The 25,768-nt window shown below is 48.3% G+C and overlaps 1 protein-coding gene across 1 annotated transcript in view; it reads right to left on the bottom strand.

Annotated features, from left to right (window-relative positions):
• LOC142312573 (uncharacterized) overlaps positions 1-25,768 on the bottom strand; it is a 152,141-nt gene that overhangs the window by 22,543 nt on the left and 103,830 nt on the right. Inside the window, 1 exon segment of the mRNA XM_075351564.1 lies at positions 16,135-16,284. Within this exon segment, the coding sequence (XP_075207679.1) occupies positions 16,135-16,284 (150 nt within the window).

The following is a 25,768-nucleotide window of genomic DNA, read 5'->3' as shown; positions in this document are numbered from 1 at the left end:
CTTGGCACTAGTGGGACTATAGCAAAGTCCAATAGCCACGTATAGGATGCCACTAGGTACACTGAGTGTTTGCTAGTAAAATTGCTTAGTTTAAAAAAGTTGTAGTGTGCAATGCAGGCAGACGTGCTCTGCAAATGTCTTTGCACTAGTGGGACTATAGCAAAGTCCAATAGCCACGTATAGGATGCCACTAGGTACACTGAGTGTGTGCTAGTATAATGGCTTAGTTATAATTAGTTGGAGTGTGCAACGCAGGCAGACGTGCTGCAAATGTCTTGGCACTAGTGGGACTATAGCAAAGTCCAATAGCCACGTATAGGATGCCACTAGGTACACTGAGTGTGTGCTAGTATAATGGCTTAGTTATAATTAGTTGGAGTGTGCAACGCAGGCAGACGTGCTGCAAATGTCTTGGCACTAGTGGGACTATAGCAAAGTCCAATAGCCACGTATAGGATGCCACTAGGTTCACTGAGTGTGTGCTAGTATAATGGCTTAGTTATAATTAGTTGGAGTGTGCAACGCAGGCAGATGCGCTCTGCAAATGTCTTGGCACTAGTAGGACTATAGCAAAGTCCAATAGCCACGTATAGGATGCCACTAGGTACACTGAGTGTGTGCTAGTATAATGGCTTAGTTATAATTAGTTGGAGTGTGCAACGCAGGCAGATGCGCTCTGCAAATGTCTTGGCACTAGTGGGACTATAGCAAAGTCCAATAGCCACGTATAGGATGCCACTAGGTACACTGAGTGTGTGCTAGTATAATGGCTTAGTTATAATTAGTTGGAGTGTGCAACGCAGGCAGACGTGCTGCAAATGTCTTGGCACTAGTGGGACTATAGCAAAGTCCAATAGCCACGTATAGGATGCCACTAGGTACACTGAGTGTGTGCTAGTATAATGGCTTAGTTATAATTAGTTGGAGTGTGCAACGCAGGCAGACGTGCTGCAAATGTCTTGGCACTAGTGGGACTATAGCAAAGTCCAATAGCCACGTATAGGATGCCACTAGGTACACTGAGTGTGTGCTAGTATAATGGCTTAGTTATAATTAGTTGGAGTGTGCAACGCAGGCAGACGTGCTGCAAATGTCTTTTTTTTTTTTTTTTTAAATTCTTTATTTTAAAGACCGACTCGAGAACATACAAAATAACAACTGCGCCACAAAGAGCAGAATAACAGATTTCAAATATTAAACATTGACATGTAGCCCACTCTTCCTCTCCCCTGTACATATCCAGTTACTGCAACTGCTCGAGTCAGGCCCAGTTTAATCCTTTTATGAACCAACCCAACAAGGGTAGAATACAGAACATACATAGAAAGAGAAAGCAAAGCCCAAAAGAATTTAGAACAGGATAAGAGAAAGAGGAAGAAAGGGGAATGCAGGGGAGGGGAGAATAGGAGAAGATAGGGGACAAAGAAATGAGAGGAATGGAAAGCGAGAGAAGAGAGGAGAAAGAGAAGAGAAGAAGAAAAAAAAAAAAAAAAAAAAAAAAAAAAAAAGGGGGGAGGAGGGGGGGAGAGTGCTCCTCCAGAGCCTCACAGCAGTCGTGGAGCAGCGAGTAATCTGGCGTAATCCGCCGAGTAAGTGAACTCCAACCATGGGAACCAGGTCCTACGAAAACCTTCCTGACTGTCATTGAGAGAGGATGTCAGGTCCTCCATGTGCCTTAGGTCGTTAACCCTTGAAACCCACTGTGCCAATGTGGGGGGGGTAGAGGACTTCCAGCCCAGCGGGATGCACGACCTGGCGGCCATTACCAGAAATCTAAGCAAAGAACGCTTGTATCTATGAGCCGTGAGTTCCGAAAGCTGTAAAATAAACAGTTCCGGACCCAGTGTCTCAGCCGTGCCGGTCACCAGTCTAATTACCTCCCTCACTCCTGACCAAAACCGCTGCAAGGAAGGGCAAGACCAAAAGATGTGCACGTAATCACCCTCCCCCGAGCCACACCTCCAGCAAACGGGATCGACTGAGGGGAATATCCTATGAAGTCTGGTCGGGACTCTATACCACCTAGTCAACAGTTTGAAGTTGGCCTCCAACATTCTGGAACTGATCGAAGTTTTATGTGCCATCATTAGGACGTTGTTTCGTTGCGTGTCTGATAGGGCCGTCCCAAGGTCCCTTTCCCAGTGCCGCAAATAAACCGGGGTGGGCAAATCTCCCGGGTCTGATAGCAAATTGTATGCCAGGGAAAGTGAGTGCCGCAGGGCCCCCTCTCCCAAGCACAATTTTTCGAATCTTGTGAGAGGCCCAGCATACCGGGCGAAGCAGGGAAGGGAGCTCAAGAAATGCCTCAACTGCATGGCCCTCCATCTCCCCAGGGGGTCCGGAGGCAGGAGACCACATATATCCGAAAGAGATAGCCAGTCACCCTCCTCTCCCATCTGGTAAGCTCTGAATCTGCCCCCCTGTACCCAACTCCGAAAAACTGGGTCCGAGAGGCCAGGACGGAAATCCGGATCTCCTATAATTGGTGACATGGGGGAAGGCAACGGCAGGAGGAGGCGCCGAACCTCTCCCCTCGAACAGCATTCCAGAGTAGCGCCAATGGTGGGGTGAGATCTCAGAGAGGCCGGGGAAAAACTCCCGACCCAAGGCATGGCCGGTAAATGCACCTCCGAGAAACTCTGTTCCAGGGCGACCCATGGTTTCATCCTAGAGTGACGGCACCAGTCCAGAACCCTAACCATATGTGTGGCCCAGTAATATTTTTTCATATCAGGTATTCCCAGCCCTCCCCTACGCTTAGGTCTGCACAATAGGGAACGGGAAAGTCTCGCCGGCTTATTCGCCCAGATAAATTTGGTATATAGTGAGGCCAATTCCTTGAAAAAAGAGCTCGGGATCTTAATTGGCAGGGCCTGGAAGAGGTAAAGTAGTCGTGGTAATATGTTCATCTTCAATATTGCACACCTCCCAAACCATGTGAAAAGACCCCTCGCCCAGTTTGCGCAGTCTGTTCTAATGGACTGCAGGAGAGGAAGATAGTTCAGCTTATATAGTTGGCTGTTATCCGCTGCCAGCTGGACCCCCAGGTACCTCAGAGAGTGATTAGCCCACTTAAACCCGAACGCCGATTGAAGCGAAATAACATGATCTTGGGGGAGAGATACATTCATAGCCTCCGATTTTGACATGTTAATTCTAAAATTAGAAAGAGAGGAGTATGTTTCCAGCTCTCTCAGTAAATTGGGCAGGGAGACCCGAGGATTGGTAATAAAGAAAAGTAAATCGTCCGCGTACGCCGCGATTTTGTAGGTGGAACCCGCAACTGTAGGGCCAGAAATGTCAATGTTACCTCTAATTCGGCTAAGCAGGGGTTCCAGGGTCAGGATAAAGATCAGGGGTGAAAGGGGGCATCCCTGCCTTGTGCCGTTAAGAATGGAAAATCTATCTGAAAGGAGACCGTTCACCCTGACCGCGGCAGAGGGGTTGCTATACAGAGAGCATATCCACCTGAGCATCATCCTCCCCAACCCCACCTCCCGCAGAACCTCCTCCATGAATATCCAATTGACTCTGTCGAACGCTTTTTCTGCATCGGTCGACAAGAGCATCAGGGGCAACCCTTCCGAATTAGCCCTGTGGATTAAATTCAGCGCCTTAGTGGTGTTGTTCCTCGCTTCCCTTCCCATCATGAACCCAGCCTGGTCAGGGTGGACAATCCCCCCCAGCAATGGAGAGAGTCTCTCTGATAATATTCTGGTGAAGAGCTTCAAGTCTGTGTTGAGGAGGGAGATGGGTCGGTAACTAGAACAAGAGGTAGGGTCTTTACCCTCTTTAGGAATGACTACTATATTAGCGGCCAGAGAGTCTCTCGGCAAGTGGACTTTTTCGGAGAGTGAGATATTGTTAAAGGCCGAGAGAAATGGGGGGAGCAGCATGGAGCCCATCTTTTTGTAGTAAAGCAGGGGGAAACCATCTGGGCCAGGGGCCTTACCAGTGGGGGAATTTTTAATTGCAGCCCAGTACTCCTCCTCTGAAATGGGTCTTTCCATGGCGTCCGCATCCTCCGGTTTAAGGTGTTTCAAACCGGAGTTTGAAATGTACTTCTGGATACGCTGCCGTAGTTCCGTCCTGGCCCTCTCCGACCGCCCCCCATCTATTGAGTAGAGAGAGGAGTAAAAGTCTTTAAAGGCGGAGGCTATGTCTTTTGGAAGAGTGGCCCACCTGTCGCCAGAAATGTGCACTCTAGGAACATAGCCCCTCGCCCTCTGGATCCGGAGGGCCCTAGCCAGGGTCCTGCCACTTTTATTGCCATATTCATAGAAATGCCGCCTGCACTTAGCTAGCACTCCCTTGGCCTTTTGATGTAACAGGGACCTGAGTTCCTCCCTCTTCCTAGCCAGATTGACACCCACGTTCCCTCCCAGAGACCCCTTGTGCACTGCTTCCAACTCCCTTATGTCTGCTAGGAGAGATGTAACCTCAGCTTCCCGTTCTCTTTTCAGACGGGCCCCATGTTTAATGAATAATCCCCTCACAACACATTTGTGAGCTTCCCACACAATGTTGGGGGACATCCCCTCCCCCCCACTACAGTCAAAATATTCAGTCAGGGCCTCCCTTATTTCTTGCATTGTCACCGGCTCATTGAGTAGCGAGGTGTTCAATATCCACTGACCCTGCCTCCCGATGGGACATTCAAGGGACAGAGTGACCGTGATCAGCGCGTGATCAGAGAAAGATATGCACTCAATTGAAGCATCCACCAGAGAGTGTAGGTCCCCATGTTTAATAAAAAAGAGGTCCAACCTAGAATAGCAGTCGTGCGCTGCAGAATAAAATGAAAAGTCTTTGTCTGATGGGTGCAGCAATCGCCAAGTGTCTATCAGTTGGTGGTCATGTAGTCCCCGTCTCATCCGCCACAGCGTCATGTGTGGCATACCGGACACCCCTTTTGAACTGTCTCTCAATGGTTCCAACACTACATTAAAGTCACCCCCGAGAACCAGAGTGCCCTCCGAGAATTCCTCTATCTTCTCAAGGTACCGCAACAAGGTGGGACATTGGCCCGCATTTGGCAAGTATACTGCCACGAATGTGAATAACTGAGTAGCTATGCGTCCCTTGAGCATCATAAGCCTACCCAGGTCGTCTGTCTGAGAGTCTAACAATTCCCAAGGGAGCGTACTGGACATGAGGATGCTCGTTCCCCTAGATCTAGGATCAGGGGAGGGTGAGTGGTGCACAATGGGGTACCTTCTGTCCGAGAGTCTGTAAGGTTTAGCTTCACAGTAATGTGTCTCTTGTAGGAAGGCTACCTGGATTCGGTTTTTCCAAAGAAGGTTCAGCAGGATAGACCGTTTCTCCGGGCTATGAAGGCCCTTGACATTCAGTGAGCCCACCCGCAGATCGGCCTGCCTCTGTTTCGCCATTCTCTGTCGCGAGACCCTAGAGGAGCAAACCAAAAAAAAAGAAGAGGGGAAGGGGGAAGGAGAGAAGAGAAAAAAAAAAAAAAAAGAGGAAAAGCTGGTAAAAAGAGAGGAGGGGTAGAAAAAGTAGGAAGTAGCTGAGACCCTTTAGCAGGGGGAAGAGAGAAAGGCAAAAAGTTCAGAGAAGAGAACAAGAAAGTGGAAAAGCAGCAGGACTGCCGCTCGCAGAACCAGGGACCAGCCCAGGGACTACTAAGGAAAAGATAGGGACAAGAACTGACATGCGACCAGAGCGCATACCCGCGCCCCTCTTATTAGCACTAAATGACCCCTCTCCCCGACGGAGAGGAAGGGTCAGCCGGTTAACCACCCACACACCCCACCACCCAGGATGAACTCGGTAAAGAAAAACATTCCCCCCCCCACCCCCGAACCTAAACTAGACATTGCCATAGAAATAGAATTTTCAAAAACTTTAGACAATAAACTATGTCCAGAGAAAACTAGCCCAAGGCCAGGACTACTGCTTAGGAGTCGTAGAGACGAAAGAGAGCCTCCCAGCTCCCCGTTCTTTGACTCCGTCTCCCGTTGAAAGCACCTTCGTCTCACGTCTTGGACCACTCCTTCCTCCCAGCAGCATCCGGTACATGCCAAGTCCCTCAAGGGACCCCGCTTTGAGCAGAGCGGTTGCCTCCCTTCCTCCTCCGCAACCCCGGGGGTGCCTGGGGTTCCCACTCCAACCAGTCCGGAATTGAGCAGTCTGGTATTCCCAGGAAGGCAAAAAGATTAGGAAGCTGTGAGTGCCTCCTCAGCAAAAACACAGAGTCCCCCTTGCGTACTATCAAATGGAAGGGATGGCCCCATCTGTATGAGGCGTTTGCTTCCTTGATGCCAAGCAGGAGAGGATGAAGCAGGCGTCTCATATATAGTGTGCGGCTGGAGACATCAGGAAATAACTTCACCATGGCCCCATCCATCTCCACCGGTCCATATGACCAAGCTCCCTGTAGGATCCTCTCTCTGTCTCCATAATAGTGCAAACGACATAGTACATCTCTAGAGGAGGGGACTGATCTAGGGCCCGACCTTGCGACTCTGTGAATTCTGTCAAAGAGGTAGGTAGCCTCCAAGGGGCGATCAGTGACCCGGTTGAAGATGTTTAAGACTTTAGTACGCAGGAGTTCCTGGGGCCAGTCCTCCGGTATACCCTTTAGCCTGATATTATTTCTTCTGCCCCTGTTCTCTTGATCATCCAAGAGCAGGGCAAGGTCTCTGATGCGGGCATTGGATGACTCACAGTCTCTCTCAATCCTCTCCATTCTGCTCTCCAGGGACTCCTGAGCCTGCTCTGTGGCCTCAATTCTGTCCTCCAGTACCACCATTTCCTCCCTCAAGGCAGACAGCGCCATCTGCTGGGAGGATTCAATTCTAGCTACAACGTCCTCCAAATCTTTCTTGCTGGGGAGGGCCAAAATAAGCTCTCTCAGGGCTTGTATGTCCCCCTGTGGGGGGCCAGCATGCATGTTGTTTAGTGTAGCCTGAGGTTCCGTGTGCCCCGTGAGCGGGGGGGTCCCCTGTGTGCAGAGCATGGCTGGTATCCCCGGGTCTGGTGATCCCCCCAGGGCCCCCTCACTATCCACAGCAGCGTGCTGCGAGGCAGGCTGAGCAGCCTCCCCCCTCCTCCAGTCCTCTGTACCTGGGCCCGCTCCGTCCAGTGCCACCGCCGCCTCTGTCCTCCGATTCTCTGCACCGCTGATCCCCTGCACTGCTGCACAGGCTGTGGGAGAACGCCGAGCGGCTCCTGGGGAATCCCCAGCTGGAGGACGCCACGCGCCCGCCGGCGCCATCTTGCTCCGGACCGCCTGCGGAGGTTCAGAGCCCGGCGCCGTCAGGAACCTTGTGAGGCTCCCCTGGGGTCTCTGACTCGTCACCGGGGAGGCAGAAGCGGGCGCTACCCCCGGTTTCTTCTTGGGGGCCATCCTGGGTAAGTGGGGGCTGCAGAATATAATAGTATTAGGCTGTGGGCGCAGGAGCTCTGGGATCCAGCGTCCTCACGCTTCCATGTCAGGACACGCCCCCCCACGCTGCAAATGTCTTGGCACTAGTGGGACTATAGCAAAGTCCAATAGCCACGTATAGGATGCCACTAGGTTCACTGAGTGTGTGCTAGTATAATGGCTTAGTTATAATTAGTTGGAGTGTGCAACGCAGGCAGATGCGCTCTGCAAATGTCTTGGCACTAGTAGGACTATAGCAAAGTCCAATAGCCACGTATAGGATGCCACTAGGTACACTGAGTGTGTGCTAGTATAATGGCTTAGTTATAATTAGTTGGAGTGTGCAACGCAGGCAGACGTGCTGCAAATGTCTTGGCACTAGTGGGACTATAGCAAAGTCCAATAGCCACGTATAGGATGCCACTAGGTACACTGAGTGTGTGCTAGTATAATGGCTTAGTTATAATTAGTTGGAGTGTGCAACGCAGGCAGACGTGCTGCAAATGTCTTGGCACTAGTGGGACTATAGCAAAGTCCAATAGCCACGTATAGGATGCCACTAGGTACACTGAGTGTGTGCTAGTATAATGGCTTAGTTATAATTAGTTGGAGTGTGCAACGCAGGCAGACGTGCTGCAAATGTCTTGGCACTAGTGGGACTATAGCAAAGTCCAATAGCCACGTATAGGATGCCACTAGGTTCACTGAGTGTGTGCTAGTATAATGGCTTAGTTATAATTAGTTGGAGTGTGCAACGCAGGCAGATGCGCTCTGCAAATGTCTTGGCACTAGTAGGACTATAGCAAAGTCCAATAGCCACGTATAGGATGCCACTAAAAAACACTTAGTGTGTGTAAGTATAATGGCTTAGTTATAATTAGTTGGAGTGTGCAACGCAGGCAGATGCGCTCTGCAAATGTCTTGGCACTAGTGGGACTATAGCAAAGTCCAATAGCCACGTATAGGATGCCACTAGGTACACTGAGTGTTTGCTAGTAAAATTGCTTAGTTTAAAAAAGTTGTAGTGTGCAATGCAGGCAGACGTGCTCTGCAAATGTCTTTGCACTAGTGGGACTATAGCAAAGTCCAATAGCCACGTATAGGATGCCACTAGGTACACTGAGTGTGTGCTAGTATAATGGCTTAGTTATAATTCGTTGGAGTGTGCAACGCAGGCAGATGCGCTCTGCAAATGTCTTGGCACTAGTGGGACTATAGCAAAGTCCAATAGCCACGTATAGGATGCCACTAGGTACACTGAGTGTTTGCTAGTAAAATTGCTTAGTTTAAAAAAGTTGTAGTGTGCAATGCAGGCAGACGTGCTCTGCAAATGTCTTTGCACTAGTGGGACTATAGCAAAGTCCAATAGCCACGTATAGGATGCCACTAGGTACACTGAATGTTTGCTAGTATAATGGCTTACTTAGAATGAGTTGGAGTGTGCAGAGCACAAGAGGGTACAGTGGCAGGATTGTGGTGCTCTGGGTAGAGGAATGGAAGCCTGCCTTTCTATTCCCTCCTAATGGTGAAATGCAGGGAGGAAATCCCTGACCTGGGCTACACAGACGCTGTTGCTGTTTGCAGGACCTGTCACTTATGGCTCTCTGACCCTGCCGCTTTGAGCCCTTAAAAGGACTGCTAGAATGTGCTCTCCCTAAGCTGTCTAACGCTGTGTATGCAGCGCATACAGCTGTATCGGCTATAGGACTCAGGAGGACGGAGCTGCGACAGTGATGTCTGACACCAAAGACGCAGAAGGCAGATAATGGCGTTCGTGAAGAAAATGTCCGGTTTTATAATGCAGGGACATGTGACATGCAGATCCTATCACACATGCCGTTGCTTCTCTGGCTCAAAGTCCACTTAGGTGTGTGTGTGTCTGTGATTGGCTGACATGCTGGCCCGCCCCACAAGACGCGCGCGCTTAGGGAAGGAAGACAAGAAAAAAAAAAAAAAAAAATGGCGATCGCCATTATAGAAACAGCAGTGATCTGAAGGCGCTGTTCACGCACACTATACACTGAAATGTGATAATAGTTTGATTCCCAGAGTGACTTACACTATTACAGCAGAAACCAAGCTAGGATTTAGCTGTTTTTTGGCTGCTAGAACCGTTCTCGAACGTTTCTAGAACTATCGAGCTTTTGCAAAAAGCTCGAGTTCTAGTTCGATCTAGAACATGCCCCAAAATCACTCGAGCCGCGAACTGGAGAACCACGAACCACGAACCGCGCTCAACTCTAGTCAGCAGCAATGTCCAGTTCATGTGATGTCCTCCTTTGGCAAAAGCAGCACAAATTCAGTGACGGGATGAAGGAAAATTTGGGTTGAGCCCCTTTTGTCACCTTAACTTCCGCATTTCGAGTCTTTCCGTCGTTGCTGGGAAAAACTTTGGTGATAAGGCCCATTGGCAAGTCATTACAATGAGCTTCTTTATCTTTTAAGAGGACAAGGTCTCTTTCTTGGAGATTAGTACTGGGTGTCTGCCATTTGTGATGATTTTGAAGCAGATGCAAGCATTCAGTCTTCCAGCGGTACCAAAACACATTAGAAAGGTGTTGTGCCTTCTTCCACTGACGTTTGTAAATGTCTCTGTGGTTGACATTCCTAGAATGAATTGTAGCAGCTCCAATCTTCTGTGTAAGAAGTGCACCAGAGTAATTATCATTGGAGCTTCAGGGTCGGATGATACTGAGACTAAAGGCCAAGCGTTCATTATGGCTGACACTTCAGCGAGGAAAGTGATCAGAACTTCATGGGTGAGAGGACGTTTATGGTCCAGCCACATGGAGTCGAGTATCCTTTATGCAATTCCAATCATGCATTTCCAGGATCCACCCATGTGTGAAGAGTGTGGAGGGTTGAATATCCAGGTGCACCCATTGTTGGACAAGGAGTTGTCAAATTGCAGTTCCTTGCAGGCTTCTACAAAGTTAGTGTCGCAGTCGGACCGAAGTTGCTTGGCAGGTCCGTTGATGGAAAAGAATCCTCTTAGGGCATTTATGAAGCAAGAGGAATTCATGGATTCAATTACCTCGATGTGAACTGCACGACTGCTGAGACAGGTAAATAGCATGGTCCACTGCTTACTGTTCATGGCTGCTCCACGAGTCCTCCTTAGAACAACCAACTACGGGGCGAAGAAGTCTACACCGACGTATGAGAATGGCTGGTCTGTGCTCAGCCGATCCACTGGAAGGTCGCCATTTGTTGTTGCTGGTGTCTTCCTCTTAACCTTCAACACTTGACACATCTATGGAGAATTGAGGAGACACATTTCTTGATCCCCATGATCCACAAGCTAGCAGACCTGATGGCACCTTCAGTAAGATGTCTGCCTTGGTGTTGCACTCGTCCGTGATAGTGTCAGATCAACAGAGTAGTGACATGGTGTCGACTAGGAATGATGATAAGGTTCTGCTCCTTATTGTACAAATCAGATTTTTTTTTTTTTATATGTCCACCCACTCTTATCAACTTGTGATGATCGACTACTGGGTTCACGTTAAGCAGTGCAGTGTTTTTGGACAGACTGAGGCCCTTGGTATTACTGTTGATCTCGTGCGAATATTCTTCTTGTTGTACACACCTAACGATGACTTGTTTGGCATGGTCCATGTCATCGACGGTAAGATGACCCTTACACAAATGCCAGCCATGATACTATGAAGATTTGTAACTGGTAAAGCAGTGAGCTATGTGGATTAGGCAAACTACAGCTCGTACAGCAGAGGACCAACTTGAGAAGTGTTTGAAGCGATGAGACTTCAACTTTAGTCTGTGTGTCATAGAATTTAGTGAGTTGAGATAGTTTATCTGATTTCCTTATCGGATTCTGGTTCCACCAGTTCGTAGGCGTTGCTGGTATTGCTTGTACAAAAATCCTAATACAGGAGACTTGGAGGTGTCAACCATGTGTTGTCACTGAGCTTAGATGCAGCTTTAAGTCTTGTTCCTCAGTCAGCTGGGTTTAGATCGGTGGAGATGTGATGCCACTGCTCAGAGCGGAAAATTTTCTGATGCGCTGTACTCTATTGTTCACATAGACGTAAATTTGCTTTGTTTGGTTGTGTATGTACCCAAGTACCACTCTGCTATCTGTGTAGAAGGTAAAGGAATCAATTACAATGTCCATATAGATTCTGACAACTTCGGCAATTTCTACTGCCAATACTGCACTGCAAAGTTCGAACCTCGATATGGAGTGTGCAGGTTTTGGGGTTAATTTATCCTTACCCAGGATGAAACCACTCTGCAATTTGTTTGCTTCTAACGTCTTCAGATAAGCTACTGCAGCTATGGCCTCTGTAGATGCATCAGAGAAACCATGGACTTCTCTTCTGACTGCAGCCTAGAGAGACCTTAGAGGGACTTGGAGTTGCTGTAAGACCTTCAGAGACTTTGTCCATGTCTCCCACTTTTGTTGTTTCTGAAATGGCAGCGGAGTTCCCCAATCAGTGTTCTCGGCAGTAATCTGTCTTAGCAGTATGTTGCCTTGAATGGTTATGGGTGCTACAAACCCGAGAGGATCATATATGCTGTTTATGACAGATAAGACTTCTCATTTGGTAAAGGGTTTTTCAAAAAGTGACACTTGGAAAGTGAACATGTCCTGTTTGATATCCCATAATAGACCAAAGCTGCGCTGTTCGGGTGGAACATTTGAACCCAAATCGAGGTGCTTTACGTTCATGGCATAGTCCTCGGATGGAAACGCCATCATTACCTCTTGACTGTTAGAGATGATCTTGTGGAGTCTGAGGTTTGATGCAGACAGCATTTCCTGTGTCCAAGAGAGTAGATCAATTGCCTCCACATTTGTGGGCAAAGACTTGAGCCCATCGTCTACGTATAAATTCTTTTCTACAAATTTACGAGCGTCGAATACGTACTCTCTCTCACCTTCCTGGGCTGTCTGTTTCAGTCCATAGATCGCCACAGCAGGTGAGGAGCTGTTGCTGGAGACATGGACCTTCATCTGGTAATCTGTGACCTCGTTGTCGATATCATTGTCCTTGTGCCGGAGGAACCTTAGATAGTTTCTGCTGTCTTCCTTCACGTTAAAGCAATGGAACATCGAGAGAGAGAGATCGAGAGAGATCGAGAGAGATCGAGATCGAGAGAGATCGAGATCGAGAGAGATCGAGAGAGAGACAGAGACACTCTGACTGATCACGCCAGGCTGGTTTCTGGGCATGCTCAGTAGAGCAAGCAGGATCCTGTCTATCAGCATGCCAGCGTTCACATACGTTTGTGTGCAGTATAGTCAGGATCCAGTGAAAAACAGTATTTGAACGCAGCACAAAAACGCTACAAGTAGCGTTTTTGAAAAAAAAGTTAAAAAACTGCAAGTCGCTGGATCCTCACTATAACGCAGGTGAACGCATGTTGACGCAAGTCCATTGCAAACGCATTCAAATGAAAACGCATTTGCACTGGATCTGTTTTTGCGTTAAAAAAACGTTCCTGACGCATGTTAAAAAAACGTAGTGTGAAAGCCGCCTTACCTCTGTGAACTCCGTTTTTATCAGTGAATTTGACCTCAACTAACCTCCAGTTCAGCCGCAGGTCACGGAGGAAGGTCACGGAGGCTGACTTAACGGGGACTCCACCACCTTCTTCTGTGAACCTGCGATGTAAAACGAATCACTTTCTCCCGACTTCTTCCTCTTATAATATACATTATATCTTCCCTTTTGTTCATTAGATGCTTTCATATAAAAGTAATTACTCTCATTGAATTAACCCCTTAACGACCGCGGGCCGTAAAATTACGTCCTTGCGGTCAAATGTTACTGCCCGCGGTCTGCCGGCAGCATCATGCTGCGATCGGCACACATCTCAGCTGATTTTCACAGCTGAGATGTGTGCCTGCTAGGCACGAGCAGAATCGTTATCTGCTCGTGCCGTTTAACCCCTTATATGGTGCTGTCAATATGTGACAGCGCCATTATAAGCGCGATCGCGGTAAACATTTACTTACCGCCCGATACCGGAAGTCACGTGACGCGATCATGTGACTCCCGATAGTTGTCATCGTAGCACAGGGTCATGTGATGACTCCTGTACTACACCTGACTGGCTTTCACTTTCGCTTTGCCAGCGGCACAGCAAAAGAGAAAGAGAGCGTATCTGCTGTTTACAGCCTTGTAGCTGTAATCAGCAGATACTGCAGAGCGATCGGATTTCTGATCGCAATAGCCCCCTAGGTGGACTAGTAAAATTAAAAAAAAAAAAAGTTAAAAAAAAAGTTTTAAAAAATTAAAAAAAAACCCTAAAAGTTCAAATCACCCCCCATTCGCCCCATTGAAGATTAAAGGGTTAAAAAAAATAATATACACACATTTGGTATTGGTTCAGAAACGCCAGATCAAAATATAAAATCAATTAATCTGATCAGTATACGGCGTAGCGGCAAAAAAATTCCAAACGCCAAAACAATGTTTTTTTGTCGCCACAACTTTTGCGCAAAATGCAATAAGAGGCGATCAAAACATAGCATAGACGCAAAAAATAAGCAGTCATTGAGCCATAGATCCCGAAAAATGAGAACGCTTCGGGTCACGGAATATGGCGTAAAACGTGCGCCACTTTTTTCGGACAAACTTCCGATTTTATTTTAACCCCTTATATAAAAGTAAACCTATACATGTTTGGTGTCTATGAACTCGCACTGACCTGAGGCATCACACCCACACATCAGTTTTACCATATAGTGAACACCGTGAATAAAATCTCAAAAACCATAGTGCTATCGCACTTTTTTTGCAATTTTTCTGCATTTGGAATTTTTTTGCCGTTTTCTAGTACACTATATGGTAAAACTGATGGTTTCATTTAAAAGTACAGCTCGTTCCGCAACAAATGAGCCCTCACATGACCATATTGACTGAAAAATAAAAAAGTTACGTCTCTCAGAAAAAGAATGGCGAAAAAAAAAAAAACGGAAAGCGAAAAATCGGCCGGTCGTGAAGGGGTTAATAAACAAACATTTTCATACATTTTTTTCATGTATTCAGAGTCTATGACAGCTGAAAAGCGGCACAGGCCAGTGTCTAATTCCCGGGTGGTACGGCCAGTTAGGGCTCTCCATACCTCTATCCATGCACACTAAGGGGCACTTTGCACACTACGACATTGCAGGTGCGATGTAGGTGGGGTCATGTCGAAAGTGACGCACTTCCGGCATCGCTCTCGACATCGTAGTGTGTAAATCCTAGATGATACGATTAACGAGCGCAAAATCGTCGTAATCGTATCATCGGTGCAGTGTCTGGGAATTCCATGATCACGCTGACGCGACGGTCCGATGTTGTTCCTCGCTCCTGCGGCAGCGCACATCGCTGTGTGTGAAGCTGCAGGAGCGAGGAACATCTCCTACCTGCGTCACCGCGGCTCCCGTCGGCTATGCGGAAGGATAGAGGTGGGCAGGATGTTACGTCCCGCTCATCTCCGCCCCTCCGCTCCTATTGGCCGCCTGCCGTGTGACGCCGCTATGACGCCGCACGACCCGCCCCCTTAATAAGGAGGCGGGTCGCCGGCCAGATCGACGTCGCAGGGCAGGTGAGTGCATGTGAAGCTGGCGTAGCAATAATGTTCGCTACGGCTGCTATCACAAGATATCGCTGCTGCGACGGGGGCGAGGACTATCGCGCTCGGCATCGCAAGCATCGGCTTGCGATGTCGTTGTGTGCAAAGTGCCCCAAACCGTATAGGATAACCAGTTCTAGTACAATAAAGATTCTGATAATCCCTAAATTAATTATTTATATATTTTTTATATACTTCCTTTTAATTTAACCCATATTATTCAATTTTTATCAATTTGCAACATGTTGTTATAGGAACGTCTATCTTTTTTCATGAAATCCCTTCTCTTTTGGTGTTTTTTTTATGTTTTCCTGTTATATGTGTCATTATAGCCCACCGATTTTTTTTATTTTGGGGGCGTTTCTTATGTCTTTTTTTTGTCCTTGTCTTGTATTTATGCTGCGACCTGTGAACCAGCAGCAGATATGTTATTTTTGTGCTGTATGTCCTGATGAAGGGAGCAGAGCTCCTGAAACGTGTAGACTCGGAACATTGAATATCTTCTCGTCCTTGTGCCTGGTGAATAGCGTAGCATAAAACCCCTTCTCCATTACTCTCTGTTATCTTCCACGGGGGCTGCAGCAGAATTCACCTTAATACCACATGCTTATACAGGAGTTGTGACTGGCACAACTCTTTGAGGCGAGTGTAAATCCTCTACTTCTCTCGGTATATACCGAGAAAGCGCAATAGGGTCTTACCATTTCCACAGTTTTTACAATCTTATTGTAAGAAGACTCCAGGAAAAGAGGAATGCTTTAACTGAAAATCTTGTATTGCTAATAACAGCAGCAGGTAAAAATAGTGATTTTCTCAGACAGCATGTTACTTGCAAGATGGCTGGTACAAAACACTACATGGTGAAGAAGGGCTAGGAATGCTGACATCACAGTGCTACAGGGAGGAGAGAGGGACAAAATACAAGGAAAGTCAAAGTTTCTGCCTAGCAACAGAAATGCAATAAACAGCAGTGAAAACATTGAATAATTCCCAATTCGTGAGACATGACAACTCATCTGAAAGTGTACTATAGTTTTTGGTCAAATTTATGCAGAGATATGGCAAATTCTGAAGGGTTCACAAACTTTCAGGCACCACTGAATGTCCATCTCTTATTCCCATAGATAATGATGTAATGTGACGTCACCAGAACCTCTCACCTCTCCAGTAATCCGGAAGAGGATCTCCAGGGTGAGGTTTATTAACCTCTCCACCATCTTGTCTCTGTCCTTATTCATCCTCGATGGGTCAATCAGGAAAATTAGGTTATCAAGAAGATCTTCACTGAGAGGATCCTAGCTTGTTGGAATCTGAAAGGAAAGAAGATGAGTAAAGTCATCCAAAATCCCATTGAAAAAATACAATTACTAAGGATAAGAAGGGAAACATGTTATTCACATCCCGGGAAGGAGTCCTCACGTGAGCTCCATCCACACGTGGCAGACGATGGCTGTATTCAACAGCCAACATTTGTTCCTAACAGCTGCCATTTAAATGGAACGTTCACTAGTGCACGTGCGCATCAGCTCCTATTGGACATTACAGAGTAATACAAAATTCAACGCGTACCAAGAGGATTGAGCATCCTTTTTGCAAGCTTACAAACTAAGAGGAAACAGTGGGAACACAAAACGTAAAAAAAGTGCTCATCATGTACAGTTTAGCCATCACTACAATAAAAAGGGCATTCAAATATCACTGCATGAACTGGTCGGCATTCAGTATCTGTACCCAGGGGCAGAACTATCGTGGTCGCAGGGATCGCAACTGTGACCGGGTGCAGGGGGCCCACTGGCCTCAGCTTCAGCTGGATGTGAGTCCAAGGCTGCACATCCAGCTGAAAATTATTGCGGTGCAGAGACTCGTCGGGTCCCTGTACTGCGATACACGCTGCTGGCCAAACAGAAGCAGTCAGCTTTCATCTGCATCCCAGTGGCTGAGGGCAGTGCATTGCAATGACGTCATGCTTTGAAATAGTGCCAGACACTCGTGGGACCCGTTCCACAGACAGCTAATTGAAGTGGAGGGACTTGGCCGCATTCAGAGACTCGGTCCCTAGACTAGAGAAGAATAATATAGCTTTGCTAGTAACACCAAGGGTAGCGGGCATTGCAAGTGCCACGGGCCACCACCGCAGACAAAATCTGCTGGAAGGTGAGCACATATGGCCAAGGGCAGAAGCTTTAAGCCACCTGACATGATCCGCAGACAACAGCTCAGGGCACTGTGTGCGTAGACATAGGAAAGGAGGGAGAGAGTCAGCACAGAGAGACGGCCAGGAAAGGAACACATCAGGGTGCATCGTCTCTGACCTCCGAACTACCCGGGATCGACTGGAGCCCATCACAGCAGAGCTCAGCACTCCAAGGGTGGCATGTGACCGGTCATCTGCTGGAATAACATCTGAGTAAAGAACTTTGACTGCATTCCTGTGTCGTCCCATTATTCGCCTCCGGCCCTATACCACCATCCACTACAACTCCCAACATCCATGGGGCCTCTGCTCTGCCTGTGGACAGCTACACCAACTAACTGCGTCACCATCTGCCCCAGAGGAAATCTCTCACAGCGGCGGCTCCTATATTGGCCGCATACCACCGGTGCCGTCACAAATTACTCCTATTATCCCCATCTTTATGGACACCGACGGGGGTCATGAAACTGGGCTTGGCCGCTGTGACAACCCAAACCTACACTGGCCCGGTAACGAGTAACCCCCAAGATCCCGTGGGCGCGTCCGTAGGGTCCCCTTTCATTTAATATAAGCTTTGGAAGCAGATTCTTGGGAATATTTATGGCAGGCCCATAGATGTTAGCTCATTTACATATTAAGAAAAATGTACAATTCTCTGGGATACGACATCAGATCACAGATATCAAGGTGTCACTTTATTCAACTTCCTATGATCTGTCTGCCCATGAAGACGTCTTAGGAGGGTTAATAATCTCACTGACAGAGGCCCTTTAAAGTGTGTAGAGTTGAACAGCGGTCACATCAGTATTCCAGTGACAGAGCCCTGCGCACCTCCTCCTACCTGCCGACACCCCAGCTCGACTTCTGATTAGTAGACCCGGTGTGAAGACATGTGTCCATCACTCCGCAACGATGATGTCATGTTGAGCTTATAAAGTAGAAGCTGGGATGCCGAAAGGGAGGGTTAGGTTCAGGGCTGTGGAGTCGGTAAGCCAAACCTTCGACTCCGACTCCTCAAATTCTCTTGCACCGACTCCGGCTCCGACTCCGACTCCTACATATATTGCTTATAGTTAGGTGAAAAATGTATTGTAGTACATGAATATGTGTATGTGAACATCAGACATTTAATAATTTTTATGATACAATAATCAAGATATTTGGATAGAACATAAAATATATTTATTGGAATACAACTTTAGAACACAAAAAACTGTAATAAATTGTAAATATGTAATACACTATGTAATATACAGTAGATTACATATATATCTTGTGTGTGTGTATATACACTGTATATATATATATATATTATATATATTACATATTTACAATTTATTAGTTTTTTTGTGTTCTAAAGTTGTATTCCAATAAATATTTTATGTTCTATCCAAATATCTTGATTATTGTATCATAAAAACAATTAAATGTCTGATGTTCACATTGTACTACAATAAATTTTTCACTTAAATATAAGCATTATACTAAATGTTGTTATTTAGTAAAATATTCAGCACATTCTGCATTGCACTCCTGTCCCCAATTTATTATATATTTTAGGAGTCGGAGTCGGTGCATTTTATACCGACTCCGACTCCACCAAAATGAGCTCCGACTCCGACTCCACGACTCCGACTCCGACTCCACAGCCCTGGTTAGGTTTGCAGGCCTCTGGCAGCGGAATACTGATGTGACCGCTGGACCAGGTTCTCCAGAATCTCTTGATCAATTCTAGTTACCACCTGTAAAGGCCCAGTCACACTAAACAACTTACCAGCGATCCCAACAACGATCCAACCTGATAGGGATCGCTGGTAAGTTGCTAGGAGGTTGCTGGTGAGATGTCACACTGCGACGCTCCAGCGATCCCACCAGCAACCTGACCTGGCAGGGATCGCTGGAGCGTCGCTACACGAGTTGCTGGTGAGCTCACCAGCAACCAGTGACAAGCCCCCAGCGCCGCGTGGAAGATGCTGCGCTTGGTAACTAAGGTAAATATCGGGTAACCAACCCGATATTTACCTTGGTTACCAGCGCACACCGCTTAGCGCTGGCTCCCTGCTCTCCTAGCTACAGTACACATGGGGTTAATTACCCGATGTGTACTGCAGCTACATGTGCAGAGAGAGAGGGGAGCCAGCACGATCTGAAAATGGCATGCATCATATAAAAAGTGAAAATTCACAGATTTATTCCAACTGTACTGTAATATAAATGAGATTTTTAGCAAATAATTGATCAATTCTTTGAGCCACCCCTGCCAACGTCACGGCAAATCTCAAAAGGGGGGTCCTACTCTATATTCTGTATTTCATGTGCCATGCGTCCTCCTAAATAAAGTTAAAAGCAGAACCATAATGGAGCACACATACCTGTAACCTGTATATATAACCGCTTCTATGTTGCAAAACAGGCAATTGCTGGGACCTGGGCTGGCCTCTATCCACATGTGGAGCAAGCTCTACACATACCAGGACTATATCAGAACTGACCCTCCCAGTGCCAGACAGCAACCATTGATAAAGGCGGACCAGATCCAAGTATGGTGCTTAATTAGCAATGCCTGTGCTGGTGAGGCAACTGACTGTGTACAGCTACCAACAGGAGGAATATATTGGAAACCAAGATCAGGCGTGCATAGCATGGTGGTGACTAGCCACCAGACATTTGTAGCATAACTACAATCAAACAGAGAGAGAGGGGAGCCAGCACGATCTGAAAATGGCATGCATCATATAAAAAGTGCAAATTCACAGATTTATTCCAACTGTACTGTAATATAAATGAGATTTTTAGCAAATAATTGATCAATTCTTTGAGCCACCCCTGCCAACGTCACGGTTACAGGTATGTGTGCTCCATTATGGTTCTGCTTTTAACTTTATCTAGGAGGCCGCATGGCACATGAAATACATAATATAGGTTAGGACCCCCCTATTGAGATTTGCCGTGACGTTGGCAGGGGTGGCTCAAAGAATTGATCAATTATTTGCTAAAAATCTCATTTTTTTTTTATTATAGTACAGTTGGAACAAATCTGTGAATTTTCACTTTTTATATGATGCATGCCAATTTCAGATCGTGCTGGCTCCTTTTTTTTTACATGTGCAGAGAGCAGGAGCCGGCACTGACAGTGAGAGCGGCGGACGCTGGTAACGAAGGTAAATATCGGGTAACCAAGGTAAAGGCTTCTTGGTTACCCGATGTTTACCTTGGTTACCAGCCTCCGCAGAAGCCGGCTCCTGCTGCCTGCACATTTAGTTGTTGCTCTGTCGCTGTCACACACAGCGATCTGTGCTTCACAGCGGGACAGCAACAACTAAAAAATGGCCCAGGACATTCAGCAACAACCGGCGACCTCACAGCAGGGGCCGGGTTGTTGCTGGATGTCACACACAGCAACATCGCTAGCAACGTCACAAAAGTTGTTCGTTAGCAGCGATGTTGCTAGCGATGTTGTTTAGTGTGACTGGGCCTTAAGATAAAGGCACCACCCAAAAAAAAAAAAAAAATGAACAAGGCCAGACTGACGAAAAATTAAACATTTTTTTTTTTTAGAACAATTTTAATACCAAAATTGGTGTGAATTTTAAGAGACCCCGTGATTACGATTTAAAGCACCACTGGAGCGTTTGATGTTCTTTTTTATTTTCCCGCTGGAATGGTGCTTTAATTCTATCTCCCCTGACCCCTACCTTATACTCACCTTCCTTCATCTTTTTACAGCAGCGCCCTGGTCGATCTGCAGGGATTTGTGATCTGCTGGCAACTCCTGTGTTTCATGGAGCGCACCGATGCTCACAACTCAATACATCTCTATGAGACCCTCGTCCTGGTTCTCGTAGAGATGAATTGATCTCTTCTGACCAGTCAGACGTTACGGGCACAAGATGGCACCGCAAGACTGGAGCAGCATCTGTAAGAGGTCAAGACTCCAGAAGGTGAGAAGGTGAGTATATGACCATGGGTAGGAGACTTACAGTACATTTAGAGTGCCACTTCAGAGTTAAAAAAAAAAAAGAAAAAAAAAAAGGAAAAATGTTGGCGTGGTGCTTTAACCTGTTAGAAACCTGTTGTGCAGAAATCCACTGCTTCTTGTTTAATTCATGATAGAAGTTTTAGTGCAACATCCTTTTTGTGCATCGGGGCGGGACCTTGGGTGGGGTCTTCGGCTCTGCTGCGGCGTCTCCACCTTTGTACAAGACTTTTTTTTTTAAAAAAAAATTTGCCCTAGCACCACCCACAGGAAGGGCAGCACTTCCACACATTCATTCAGTTTTCAGCAAAATGGCGCTGCAGGTGGCGCATGTGCAGACGAAAGCGGGCTTTACATACTACGATATCTTTAATGAATTATCGTCGGGGTCACGGTGTTTGTGACGCACATCCGGCGTCATTAACGAGATCGCAGTGTGTGACACTTATGAGCGACCTTAAACAATCGCAAAAGCGGTCAAAATCGCTTGCCGCGGAGAGGTCGTCCTGAAACAAAAATAGTTTTCTGCTTATTAGCGATTATTGTTCCTCGTTCCTGTGGCAGCACACATCTTTGTGTGTGACACTGCAGGAGCGACGAACATCTCCTTACCTGCCTCCACCGGCAATGCGGAAGGAAGGAGGTGGGCGGGATGTTACGTCCCGCTCATCTCCGCCCCTCCTCTGCTATTGGACGCCTGCCGTGTGACGTCGCACGAACCGCCCCCTTAAGAAGGAGGCGGGTCGCCGGCCAGAACGACGTCACAGAGCAGGTATGTGCGTGTGACGCTGCCGTAGCGATAATGTTCACTACGGCAGCGATCACCACATATCGGCCATACGACGGGGGCGGGTGCTATCGCGCTCAACATCGCTAGCAATTGCTAGCGATGTCGCAACGTGTAAAGCCCGCTTAAGACTTTGGCTCAATGATGGACTAAGAACTTAATCTGCACATACACCTCCACCAGCGCCATTTTGCTGAAGACCATCGTAGGTCACTGTGCGCATGCACCGCCCACAGCACCATTATGCTAAAGAGTTGGATGTTACTGTGCGCATTCTCCGCCAGCTGCACCATTTTTCTGAAGACCATACGATTCGAGTGTGTGCATGTGCTCTCTGCAGTGCTATTTTGCTGAAGACAGCTAGAAGTCACTGTGCGCATGCACTGCCTATGGCGCCATTTTGCTGAATACCTTTGGATGTTACTGTGCATATACACCGCCCATGGTACCATTTTGCTAAAGATGGATGTCACTGTGGCACCCCAATGGTCTTGGAAGCCACAGTGGCGTTGTCCTTTCTACCGGGGATGAAGTCATGACTGGAGGCAGTGAGGAAATCTCTATGCGAGGTAACATCATGCACCCAACACTTAGGGTACCTTCACACTTAGCGATGCAGCAGCGATCCGACCAGCGATCTGACCTGGTCAGGATCGCTGCTGCATCGCTACATGGTCGCTGGTGAGCTGTCAAACAGGCAGATCTCACCAGCGACCACTGAACAGCCCCCAGCCAGCAGCGACGTGCAAGCGACGCTGCGCTTGTACGGAGCCGCCGACTGGAAGCTGCGGAGACTGGTAACTAAGGTAAACATCGGGTATGGTTACCCGATGTTTACATTAGTTACCAGCGCTGTGTGCAGGGAGCAGGGAGCCGCGCACACTGAGCGCTGGCTCCTTGCTCTCCTAGCTGCTGTACACATCGGGTTAATTAACCCGATGTGTAATGCAGCTACATGTGCAGAGAGCAGGGAGCCGCGCACACTGCTTAGCGCTGGCTCCTTGCTCTCCTAGCTGCTATACACATCGGGTTAATTAACCCGATGTGTACAGCAGCTACATGTGCAGAGAGCCGGAGCCGGCAGCACAGGCAGCGTGAGAGCTGCGGAGGCTGGTAACTAAGGTAAATATCGGGTAACCACCTTGGTTACCCGATGTTTATCTTGGTTACAAGCTTACCTCAGCTGTCAGACGCCGGCTCCTGCTCCTTGCTCGCTTCATTTGTCGCTCTCTTGCTGTCACACACAGCGATCTGTGTGTCACAGCAGGAGAGCGGCTTTGAAGAAAACGAACCAGGGCTGTGTGTAACGAGCAGCGATCTCGCAGCAGGGGCCAGATCGCTGCTCAGTGTCACACACAGCGAGATCGCTAATGAGGTCACTGCTGCGTCACAAAAAGCGTGACTCAGCAGCGATCTCGGCAGCGAGCTCGCTGTGTGTGAAGCACCCCTTACTAACCTGGGCCAGAAGAAGGAGTTCAAGTCCTGATTGGGAGGAGCTTCCCTGTGAATTCTGGGATGGGAAGGAGTTAGACCTAGAGACAGAAAGCAGATGAGTTCAGTTCAGTAGTAGCAAGGAGAAAGAGCAGTCGCTGTAAGAGAGCTCCAGCCTAGCTCTCCAGGACCGAGCGCAAAAGAACAAGATACCGGGATCCTTGACTGTCAGGTGCTAACGGCCTGGCAGAAACACCCGGAGGGCATTCGACTTCACGGAACCTGGCCCACCCTTAAACCGGAGGCGCAGTGGCAAAATAGAGCCCAGGGCCCCTGACACCGAGTGGGCCCCATCACGGCTCACGCTACCAGTCACACGGACTACCATATTGACAGATTGAGAGAGGGGCACTGTGAAGCTTCAGGCCGCAGTGCCCTACACCCAGGGCTTAAAACAAAGAGGCTTCCATCTACCGGGCAGAGAGAGAAACCCTGACTGCTTCCAGACTGACTGGGCCACTGATACCCTGGACAAATCAACCTGAAGTAAAGGTAAAGAAAACTTCAAACCCGTGTCCTCCAGATTATATCGGCACCCTCAGTCCTGCACCTCCAACGTACTATTACTACTACCATCTTCCTGGGGCCTGCTCCGACTGTGGGGAGCCACACCATCCCAGCTGCGAATATCACCCCCCCCCAGAGAAAAAAAGTCCCGCAGCGCTGGCCCTCTGCTGGCCGCAATCCACAGGTGGCGTCACGACGACTACCCCAATCATCCCTATTCCATTCCATTCCGCTCCTGGGAGAATATCAGTCGGAGGAAGGATCTGCGGCAGAGGAGGCCAAGACCCCAGTCACAATTGCAACTGGTGATACGCTCCAGAACCCTTACCCCTTCCATCCACTACCCCTTTAATGTGTGCCTCGGGGCCACGGAACTGGGTCAGGCCACCCGTGACACAGCAGAGATCTGCATCACCGGCCCGGCGGTGAGTGCAAGGTACAGACTTCATCCCTTGGTGCCCCGTGGGTATTACATCACTGTGCGCATTCTCCACCCGTGGAGTTATTTTTCTGAAGACCGTCTGATTCGAGTGTGTGCATGTGCTCTCTTCAGTGCCATTTTGCTGAAGACAGACAAATGTCACTGTGCGCATGCATAGCCCATGGCGCCATTTTGCTTTATACCTTTGGATGTTACGGTGCATATACACTGCCCATGGCGCTATTTTGCTAAAGACGGTTGGATGTCACTGTGCGCATTCTCCACCCGCAGAGTCATTTTTCTGAAGACCGTCTGATTTGACTGTGTGCATGTGTGCCGCCCCGGCAGCGGTCGAACCGCTCGGATCTGTGGGGAAGATTACACGTGGCTCAAGGGTCTTCGAACCCGGGGGCTAGGGGCCACACTCTAAATGAAGAAGGAGGTATTTACAGGGGAGATATATAGTTAGTGACGCCACCCGTGGTGTACGGTAATTGGGAGTACCGCCGCTGCCGTTGGGAGTATCTAGGGTGATGGAGTGGGGCAGCAAGGTGTCGTTACCCTCCATGGGTAGGGGAAGGCCCCGGGACTCTGGATGGTGTGATGGGGTGCAGGGGGAGCGCAGGATCGCTGGTTGTAGGGGTAACCAGGTACTCACTCAGCAATTAAGCAGACGCTGACTACCGGGTAATCCAAGTCTCTGGGTGCTGCTGCCCTCTAGAGGGAGCTCGTCCGGGTCCCGTCCACTGCAGCACTGCCTGGTGGTCCGTAACCTGCCTCCTGGCACATTAGTTTTGAAGTGTCCGTTGTGGCCCATCAGCTTGGAGCTTTCCAGGCCCGCTCCCCACTATGGCCAAGTGAAGGAGCCTGCTCTCAGGAGCTCACGCTTGGGATTTCAGTGGGCTGCTTGTTTGAAAAGCCCTATCCTCCTCGTTGCGCTAGTGCCCCTGATCTCTGAGCTTCTTGGGAATAGTCCATAGAGGCCCTGTCCTTCACAGGTTAATTGCTGGGTCGCCTGAAGCTTCTCCCCGATCTAGGGTCCGTGTACCCCGCCGTACCTTCGGTCCCGGACCGGTAATTAGGCCTAGGCTGCTGACCGTCCTCCAAGACAGGTCCCAGGCACCCAGCCTCAATCCCCTGCAACAGGGGGTCCAACTCCTATAGGTCCAGACCACTGTCTGCGACCTAGTCGGTTTCACCCCTGGGAGCTACAACTCCCAGCTTCCTCAGAGCTCCTCACAGCTCGAGGGTCACTACTGAACTGCCCTGAACACCTCCCACCTACCTGACACCTATGTGGGCGGCCCTATTCCAGCTTAAGCCGACCACTGGTGTGCCTAACGGTGTGGTGCAAGGTGTATTTAGGATTTTATTTGCTGGTGGAGGCAGTACTGCAGGATAGAGACCCAGAACCATGG

The sequence above is a fragment of the Anomaloglossus baeobatrachus genome, chromosome 5 (assembly GCF_048569485.1).
Source record: "Anomaloglossus baeobatrachus isolate aAnoBae1 chromosome 5, aAnoBae1.hap1, whole genome shotgun sequence".
Taxonomy (NCBI): domain Eukaryota; kingdom Metazoa; phylum Chordata; class Amphibia; order Anura; family Aromobatidae; genus Anomaloglossus; species Anomaloglossus baeobatrachus.
This window is presented reverse-complemented; position numbering and strand designations above follow the sequence as displayed.